The sequence below is a fragment of the Fulmarus glacialis genome, unplaced genomic scaffold (genome assembly GCF_000690835.1).
Source record: "Fulmarus glacialis isolate BGI_N327 unplaced genomic scaffold, ASM69083v1 scaffold45205, whole genome shotgun sequence".
NCBI classification, from domain to species: Eukaryota; Metazoa; Chordata; class Aves; order Procellariiformes; family Procellariidae; genus Fulmarus; species Fulmarus glacialis.
This window is the reverse complement of record NW_009211913.1, coordinates 1-9921: the sequence shown is the minus strand read 5'-3', so window position 1 is coordinate 9921 and position 9921 is coordinate 1. Positions and strand designations below refer to the sequence as shown.

General features: G+C 38.0%; 1 protein-coding gene across 1 annotated transcript in view; it reads left to right on the top strand.

Annotated features, from left to right (window-relative positions):
* The window catches only part of LOC104076739 (importin subunit alpha-5), a gene marked incomplete at its 3' end in the record, with an annotated part of 15523 nt that extends 7084 nt beyond the window's left edge, over positions 1-8439 (top strand). Inside the window, exons 5-6 of the mRNA XM_009577712.1 lie at positions 91-222; positions 8351-8439. Coding sequence (XP_009576007.1) covers positions 91-222; positions 8351-8439 — 221 coding nt within the window. The remainder of the gene's footprint in view (positions 1-90; positions 223-8350) is intronic.
* Positions 8440-9921: the final 1482 nt, after the last annotated feature.

The following is a 9921-nucleotide window of genomic DNA, read 5'->3' as shown; positions in this document are numbered from 1 at the left end:
CTACGCCAATTTCTTCTGTCATTAAAAGACATTTAGTCTTCATTTTTGGTGTGGCTCCTAGTAAACTTTCTTTTGTATTTTGTTTTCCAGTTTGAAGCTGCGTGGGTGCTGACAAATATTGCCTCGGGAAATTCCCTTCAGACTCGAATAGTGATCCAAGCAGGAGCCGTCCCCATCTTCATAGAGCTGCTTAGTTCAGAGTTTGAAGATGTACAAGAACAGGTAAAGATTAAGAACGGTGTTGGGGTTTTTGTTTGTATGTGTGGTGGTTTGTAGGGTTGGTTTTTTGTTTGGTTGGTTTGTTTGTTTAGGTTGGTTTGTTTTGGGTTTGGGTGTGGGTTTTTTTTTTTTCCCCTTCCCCAGAAAGGAACAAGGCTATTCTGTAAGAAAGCCTTTAGAGGAAATGTAGTGTTTGGCAGTTTTGCACAAAAGTTCCTTTCTACCTAGTATGTGTTAAGATGTTTAAGCAAGTATTGTATTTTTCTTTTTCTGGAAATTATATATTTAACCACAGCCAATGGGGTAATGCATTTTGATCTCTAAATGGATTAATATTTTTCTGTGTATTGAGGAATTCAAGAAGCCTTGTTTAAAAAATTGCTTTAGAGATGGCAAGTTCATGCTTGTTTCTCCTGAAGATAAAGCACGAGTGGAAATTATAGTTCTCTACGTTCCTTACAGAGTAGATGAATATTCTGTAAGGCGCAAAGGGATCAGTGTAGAGCACAGAACAAACATTTGACTCAGTAATTTCCGCATGAGGTCCATAACTTGTGTTTGAACAAGGATGTATTTCAGACATATAATTTTGCTTTGAAGACTTAGGGTGATGAAATATTAATCATGTTAACAAATAGAGTTTCAGTTAATCTTAATCCTAACTTGAAAGTATGTACATTTACTGTACAAATTTGACTAGCTTTGGGTCCAGGTATTTGCTTTTGTTTCATTGTCTACTCAGTTAGTAAGCTCTCTGTTTTTTCCTATAGCAACTTACAAACCATAGCTTAAGCTTTTCTTGAGCAAATTAAATTAAGCTCTGAATTCTCATTATGAGGGTATTTTTGTGGTGGTTGGTTTGTTTTTTGGTGACCCTTTTCTGAATGTTTCTTTGTTTCAGTATCTTTTTGTGGTGGTGAAATTACAAGCACTGGATATTCCAGTAGCACTCTTCCAGCAATGCTGTTTGCAGAGATAGTACCTCATTTTCATTTCTACTTGATACTTTGGTGTGTAAATATCCCAGATGTCTTTGCAGACTCTTTGCCATAGAAGCTAGCTGTGAGCTCAGGTTAAGCTGATTATCCAATATGATCCATTGTTCTTTTCAGAATCACTAACTACCAGGGTTCAGTTCTCCATCCTGTAAGTGTGACCTCTATTCTCTGTTCCTAGATGTCTGACCTTGCATTTGCTGTATTGAGATGCATGATGAGTCCCGACTCATAAGCATTGGATCGCTTTGTGTAACTTGCCTTTCTCTCTTATAGCTGGCTTAGAATGTACCACCTGTTCTTAAAGGTGCCTAACATTTTCCACAAGACAGTTTTTTTTTTTCTTTCTTTTCACAGTTGCTTATAGCTTTCTAGTTCTTCCACTCTGCAACTTTCCATTTTGTCTCAGGCTGAATTATTTTGGAAAAGGTTTTTTAAGAGAAATTGAATTCAGGTGCTTGAGAAAATTACGTTGAAGGAAATAAGTGGGTTTTTTGTCCTTTTTTTTTTTTTTAGCTTTCTTTGAGGAAATAAGTCTTTGTTGTTGTAGAAACTAGAAATGTGATAGGGAGCTTGCCAAAAATGGCAGATAAATGCTATGTTCTGCCCGTGTGAAAATCCTTCCAGACTTAGCTATGTGATGCTTTTTAGAGTTTGGTTTTTTTTAGGTTGAAATTGGTGGCATTACTTGCCAAATTCAACCATCACTTATACAGTGCTGTTCCTGCAGTATGATTGGTGCTTTGAGTGTGGTAAGGCCTACTCCATTTTTTTGCACCTAATGATCTTCTGTGCAAGAGCTAACTTGTTTTTTTTATTAGGTTGTTATTATCATCCATCCTGATGTTCAGAGAGCAGGTGGGAAGAGCGAACCTGTTCAGAATGAGTTGTGCAGCCTTCAGTCTTAAGATGCGTGAATTAACAAAAGAGCTTAGGGGCCACAGTTAAGTAGTTTATCTGCCTCCTTCCCCCTCTGCCTCCTAATAAACTGCTGACGTGTTAAAGTTCAGATTGCAGGCAGGCAGAGTGGGTTATAATTACCGGAAAATACTTTTCTGTGTAATTCAGGTGCTGAATCCATGATCTCTGTTACTGGTAGGTCTTTAAATACCAGTTACAAATTGCTCTGTAGTAAGCTGTGCTAAAGAAGGAAAATGCACCACTGCGAAGTGTTACCTACACCTTTTCATGGTGGGTTTCTGTTCTGCAGGTCTAGAGGTTGCAGCCCTGCTCATAGCTGACTTTGGGTTTAAGGCAGGCCAACATGAAAGAAATCCTGTTTCTTCCAACAGCTTTTAAAAAACCCAAACACTTCACCATAATATCTACTAAAACAAAAATTAAAAGCATTAAGCACTTAAATGTTAGCTATTGTACTTCTGCATTACAGGATAGCATTAATACACAATTGCATAGTGTTTTTCCACATGACTCTTTTCTCATTTAGTATCTATACAGATTGTTGCCCTGGTAACAAATCAGCAGGTAGTAAAAGAGGCTTTTATTTGTCACACTGCAGCCGTGTTTGTTAAAGTTGGGACACATTGTAGTGAATGAAGGAGAGAAAAGGGAAGAGATTCTTACGATTAAGGCAGTTGCAGCTTTCTGAGATAGGTGTATCTACCGCTTAGTGTCTGATGCTGGACAGTTTGCTTGTATCAGTTTTCAGTAAGTAGATATTAGTTCTGTGTTTTTTGAATGCTCAATGGGAAATATTTGCATTTCGTTTTGTAGTTGAGGACAACTCAGCACTTTCGCAAGTGACTTTTGTAGTTAGGTCTGCGTTTTGAGCGGATCTGGGCTTCTCAGGCTGGATTTCTGAAACTGGAAGATATTCGGCCATAATTTTCTCCCCTGTAAAATGATGATTCTTATCTTCTCTCACAGTAGTACTGTGAAGATTATTATTTGCAAGCAACTCTTGCTACCTTTGTAACAAATTACAAAAATACAGGAAAATACAGAAACTATAACTACATGTTCAGGGCAGATAGGCCAAAAGCTAGCCGTACAACCATATAGTAAAGGATGAAGAGAAAAAGAAATACTGAGAGCTGTGTTTAGTAAGCCATTCATTGTGCTAAGTGGGATAGTAATTCTGTAGAAGGAAATGTAAGTGGTAATATAATTTTGAATATGTATCATAGCATAAACTAAAAAACAACTCATATTTAATATTATTTTAATTTGGCTTACTGGCTAATTGTTATCCACTGTTTTTGTCTTACAGTAAGTCTTAAGTAAGACTTACACCACTGAATTTATCTTTTATTTCAAACTTACCTTAGCAGTGGCTCAGTAACAGATACCAGTTTACTTTATCTGATCATGATTTTTCCAGCAGTTATTTTTCATATTTATAAGCCAATTTTAATCTAATGTGTTGCACTGTTTCTTTTGCATATGCTAGTTTTTGAGTCTGGTGTGGTTGTAAATCAGTGGTTTTATAGAAGTGAGTGTGAGGGAATCTTTATAACTATGTTTATTAAACAACATGTATTTTAATGAAATTGTATCTTGTGTCTTTTTACAAGATCTGTTTCACATTAAGCTATGCAGGCTGACATTTAATTACTCTGCCATCCTTTAACTCTTTCATTGTTTGCATTGTATATCAGTCTTTCTCAGATATTCCCTGTGATCAGTGGTCAAACCATTTGGCATCCATTTTTCCCACCAAAGAAACGGAGTTTATTACAGAAGCTACATCCCCATTATTTATGAAAAACTCTTTGGCTACATCTCTTCCTCCCCACACCCTATTTCTGTTTTTGGCGTACTGATTTTTAGATTTAGTCAGTGGCATATGTCCTAGCCTTCTTCCACTTACAATTTTTTCTTCCAAAAGACATCTAGAAATTCAGATATGTTAGCCTGGTATTATTTATAGTGAAGGACTCCATCAAAGCCATTTAGACATGCTTAACGTTGATCTAGCTTCAGCAGTGTCTTAGCTGCAGTTCTCTCCTGAGTGCCCTTGCTGAGGTATTTAAAACCCAGATGTCAGCTTGGGTTTCCTTGATGAACGTTGAATTTCCTTCAAAAACCATGCAAGGCATTACGCTTCCTGAGGTGATTGAGATCGTCTCACAGTGACAGATGTGTGTCATTGTGCTCTGCTGGACAGCCAGTGGCAGGAACATCCCCAGCTGCCCTGTTCTCCTTTGGGAACACTTGTGTTTTTGGCTAAAGCAACCCACGTGTTTCTCCCTCAGTATTTTTCCATTTGTAGTTGTATTGCTATTCCTTTTGGTAACCATTGTTTGTTTGGCAGAGGTGACCTGTGAGTCCGGTGACCCAAGTTCTGTTTGGCTTTTACATCAGCAGTCCTACTAACTAGGTCTTAGTAATCAAAATCAGGAAAAACAGTTGAGGCATGAGTATGAGCTACTTTCTCTGTTTGGGTGGATGATATGTGAGCAATAAAGAACTATGACCACCCCAGCCACTGAAAGAAAGGTGTTTTCTGTGTTGGGGCATAGTAGAAGTCATCTAGGAATTTGGCCTTCTGGTATCCTTCCTTGTGTTCACTTATCCAATCACACTTGTATGCAAGCTAATCTTCACTGTCTTCATCCCAGCATTAGATCCATTTCCCAAGTCAGCGGCCAAAAGTAGAGAAGGGGTTGATTCTCACTTCATAATATTTCTTCTCCACCAAGAGACAAAGACTCTACGCGCTGTTGGTGGTTGGTTTAACACTTGGTTTTAAATATCCAAAGGCCTAATGAAATAATGGCTGAGCGCCTTCAGAATCCAGGGGGAAGTAGAGTGTTGTCAGAAAGCGCATGGATTATTCACAGAAGGCACCATATGGCTCAACAGTACTCTACAAACTTGCACCTTACTGTTCTTCACTGCTGAAGTTGTCCAGCACTGCAGGAAAAAACACTGGAGTTTAATAACGAGTAAAATAAACTGGAGACCTGCAACAATCCCTACTCCATTATTAGCAATAAATGGAAATTTATACAGGTCTATAAAAATAGACACTGTCAACTGACAAGGCAGCATTTGCATTTTCAGTTTACACATAACTTTGCTGCCTAAGATGTTGGTTAAAAAGTCAGACTACAAATGTTGAAATTACAGGTTCTTTTCATCTTCAGGTCTGGATGTAGATATTGGAAAGTACTGAAATGGAATTTTTTTTTTTTTTAGAGTCAAATATTTTTTGGGTTTAATAAACTCTGAAGTTTAATGGAATTAAATATCCTTTTACCTCTGCAGCTTCCAGAAAAGAAGATAAAAACATTTGGGATGTGTAGAACGAAGCCAAAATGTTATGGCAAGCAAGCCATTTGCATCTTGAGGAGTGCACAAAAGAAGCAATGGAAATCATTGAATGTTATTCAGACAAACAAACCCTGAAGGCACTTGTCATTGTTCAGATGTCATCTGTGGGAACCATGACAGAGCTTTGTATTTATAGCAGTGTCTGATGAGAAGAATTTAAATGAGCTTGACTTAATGTTCCTCACTTATCTGAAAAGCTGAAGTAATTCCTTAAGGAAAGACGTCCTCCTTGTTGAATAAAACCTTGCATATTTTTCCAAAGATATTTCAATTTCTTTGCATCTTGTGCACTATCAGTCACTAGCATTACAAGGATTTTTTGCAACATCCTCTTTTACCAGGTCATGTGATATCAGAGTACTTGGCCAGACTTCTCTTGCCATAAAAAAATCAAGAGTGGGAAAGCAGTAGAGATGCTATTTGACTTCTCTGGTCAGACTTTTTGATGTGAGATTTGCTGTTGCAAAACCAGTCTGTCATTCAGGGTCAGAATGGATTCTTGGATTAAGTGATTATCACTGTTGTCAACCCTAAAAATAATACTGCTATAATGGCAGAAACAAAGTCCACAGACAAGTGGAACACGGCTTCCAGGGGTGTTTTAACATGTGTAAGGGTGTCCAGGCAAGGAGATTGTATCTTCATACAAAGTTACTCACATGTTCAATAAAAGGAAATTATTGCAAATTCTAACTTTTTTCACCCCTAAATGTTTTTAGAAGATTCACAAGTTTGTTTAGAACCAGCTGAAATCTTTAATTCATTCCTCGGGCTTCTCATTGCTGCAGGAATACAAGCATTGCAGTGAGCAACGAGCGTGGCTTCTTACAGTTCTAATACGAATGACATTTGCAGGAGGTGGCATATGTTCTGTCTCTTAAGCTAAATTTTTCCAGTAGCTGCCTTCTCCATCTTGAGTCCATGAGGTTGCCAGACGCAAGGTTATACTTTTATTTCAGACAAACTGTTGTTACAATAGCTGTAAAATAATAAGAACTGGAATGAAAAATAAGTTTTCATGATGAAGATCAGTTTTGGGGGGACATTGCATAGTAACAGCTGTGCTGTTTCAAAGCAACGGTCAGTATAGCCTGGTGCCCTGTCTCTGGCTGTGGCTGACAGCAGAAGCCTGGAAACTGGTAGGAGAACAAAACAAACTAATCCTTCCCCAAAATAGCCTCCTAGTCTCTTTGAACAACTTGCAGTTTAGGGACTTCCGATCAATCTATCTATGGTGTTATTGGTAATACTGGTACAGAGGAGGAGTTTTTTTATTTTGTATCTAGCAAGCTGACATCTGTATCTATTTTTTGTATATACATTTTGTATATACATCTTGTTTTAGCTGTATTAATTTTGCAGGATTTGCTAGTGGTTTGGGGCCTCTAGAGTGGTTGGAGTCTGTTTTTTAAAGTAGCATCTTTTTGCCACGGTTTAAAAATATGTTAGAGTAGAAATCTAATGCAACAAATCGATTGACATCATATCGATAACGAATAAATAAGTTTATTTCAGATTATCCAAGAATTTCTTTTAGGTACCAAATTTGGCTTATTCTGTCAATTTTTTTAGAGGAGTAGTTTATTTCAAGTAGAGATACGGAGAGAAAAACATGCTTATTTTCTGTGGGGAACTTATGTATGTTCAGTTGGAGAAATAGTTATGCACTGTAACACATTTTACTGCAAATAAATACATAGTTTTCAACTGAAGAGAAATTTGGGGAGGACATTCAGCTGTTGTCCATGATAAATAGGATTGGTTTTGTCCTCTGTGTGCAGTATTGGAAGTATTTCCAGTGGTTGTGTAGACATTGTATGGGTCTTGCCAAATACACAGATACACGTATCTGTTTGATATGACACTTAGCCCTCTGCTAACTTGAAATAAATAGGAAATGTGAGTTTCATACACTTTCTTGTGTGACAAAATATTGTCTGTAAATCGCATGGAATTCATAAAATGGCTTTTATGCTTCATATAGACTAGTTTTAATTTTTTTCAGTTATAGCTCTCATACTAGTGGACAGTGATATTAAAAACACCACTTGACCCAAATGTATAAATAAAAACCAACTAAATCTTTTATTCTCATCATATTACAGAAGATGGATTTCGTGCTTTTTAATTATCTTCTGGTATTTTAGATCTTTTCTTCTCAAAATGAAGGGTTACAGTAATACTGATGTCCAAAGGAGAAAATACGTCCTTGCGTTTTGCCATGCATATGTCTTAATAGGCAACGCTAGTTCTGTCTTGTATAGTTTTCTCTTAAAGAATATATGCCAATGCCCATCTGAACTCTTCGATTTTGAATATTGGTTTATCTTGCATATAGATTCTTGTTTTCATCTTAGTTGGTGTCAGCATTCTTAATATGACTGTGTAAACAACGCATGCTTTTATAGCTTCTTAGGAAATACTAATATGGGCTGTTCCACACAAACGTTTTTGGGTAGATACAAACTTGCTTGACCTGTGCTATGAACATCTGGACTTGAACCAGCTCTGAATCAAGAGTGTAGAATTAGTATGTTACTAAGCCTGAGGGAATAAGCTCACCTCTTATGTTGTGGACAGAGCAAGGTTATGTCTGTCTGCAAAGTCTTTGGAGACATACATGTTGGCTGTTTTGGTATTCTTCTTAGATCTGTGTAAATATTCCTGCATCATATAATGAGCTTGGGTGTATATATGTAATAGTCAACCAGAATGCATTCCCCTTCTGTACATTGTCCAGGATCTAACAGTGAAAACAGAGTATCTTCCACTCTAATACATACACTAAAGTGGTTGAATTGTGAGAATAAAAGCAATTACTGTTCTGTTTTTCATTGCAGGCAGTATGGGCTCTTGGCAACATTGCTGGAGACAGCACTATGTGCAGAGACTATGTATTGGACTGTAATATCCTGCCCCCTTTATTGCAGTAAGTCTGTTTTAATATGTTTTCCAGAATTCTGCTTGAGTGTCTGATAAGACTGAAGTTTGGTTTTTGCCTTGAAGAACAATAATGATTTTTTTATTGTGGACTAATCAGACTTCTTAATGGGGGCTCCTGAACTACTTTTGTAATGGAGCTAAAATGGAAACATGTTTTAGGAGCAGCTAAGCTGGAACTATTTTATTCTACAGAGTGGGTGGATGTCTGGGCTTATTATAGAGTCATAGAATAATTTCAGTTGAAAGGTGCCTCAGGAGGTCATCTAGTCAAAGCCTTTCTTCATAGCAGGTGAGATCAGATTAGATTGCTCAACTACTTAACCAGTCAAATTTGGAATATCAAAGGTAGATTCCGTAACCATATGGGGCAACCTGTTGCAGTATTTGACCATGACATGGTGAAAAACAATGTTGTGATACCTGATCAGAATTTTCTATATTTTACCTTGTGACAGTTGCCTCTTGTCCTATCACTACTTTGAGGAGGATCTGGCTTCCTCTTTTCTGTATCCACCTGTTAAACTGTTGTAGGCAGCAGTTGTATCTCCCCTTACACAGTCTCCTTCTAAGGCTGAACAAATCCAGGTCTCTAACCCTCCTGTTGTGTGTCATTTCTCTAGTCTGCTAATTACCTTGATGGTCCTCTGCTGAAGGACCATATTATTGCTGAAACAGTGACACCATCTTGTGTTGTCATGTCCAAATTAGGATTACTCAGTCTCTGTCCTTTGCAAACTCTGTTTGCAGCAGTGGAGTTCTCCAGCACTCTTATAAAGACATTGGTACGGTGTGGGATGGCTATGAGAAAAAGAAACTGAGTTGTTACAGTTGTGGAAAAACTAGGTCGTGCCTTACTGCATTACTCCCAGGCCAAACAGCACTATGGTTACTAAGTTGTCAGGAAAATGCCTTGTTTAGAGGCTTCACACTGTTTGACTTAATTAACCAACTCCACAGACGTCTTTGTCAGTGCTAGGATTGATCTCACATAAAGGGCCTCACAGTCTAACAGTGGCTGACGCAGCTTTGGTCGGTGTGATAGTCCTAATGTGAGAGGGCAGTTTTGGTATGCAGATCTCACGAAGGTGTCAGTATTACAATTCATCACATCGTTGGGCTTCCTGTGTCTTACGGAGCAGAAGTTGAGGCCTGCAGCTGGTGTGTGGATGCCACTCCTTAACAACTGCAGGAAGAGGCTGGTTTGGGGTGGTCTGTATAATTGTGTTCTAACAAGGACCCAGTGGGCAAGGCTTTCATATGCCGGGACTGGAGCCAGTGTGCACAGAAATTCTGTAAACAGTGCTTGCTGTGACATAAGTGACTGTCTTAAATGTTTGGGAAATCCTAAACCTGATTATACCCGTTTTCTGAGGATAAGTTTTGTTCTCCTTCACTAGTTAACATACAAAAGTGTAAAAGTGGGGCTGATAGGCTGAGACAGACATAGAATCGTAGAATCATAGAATCA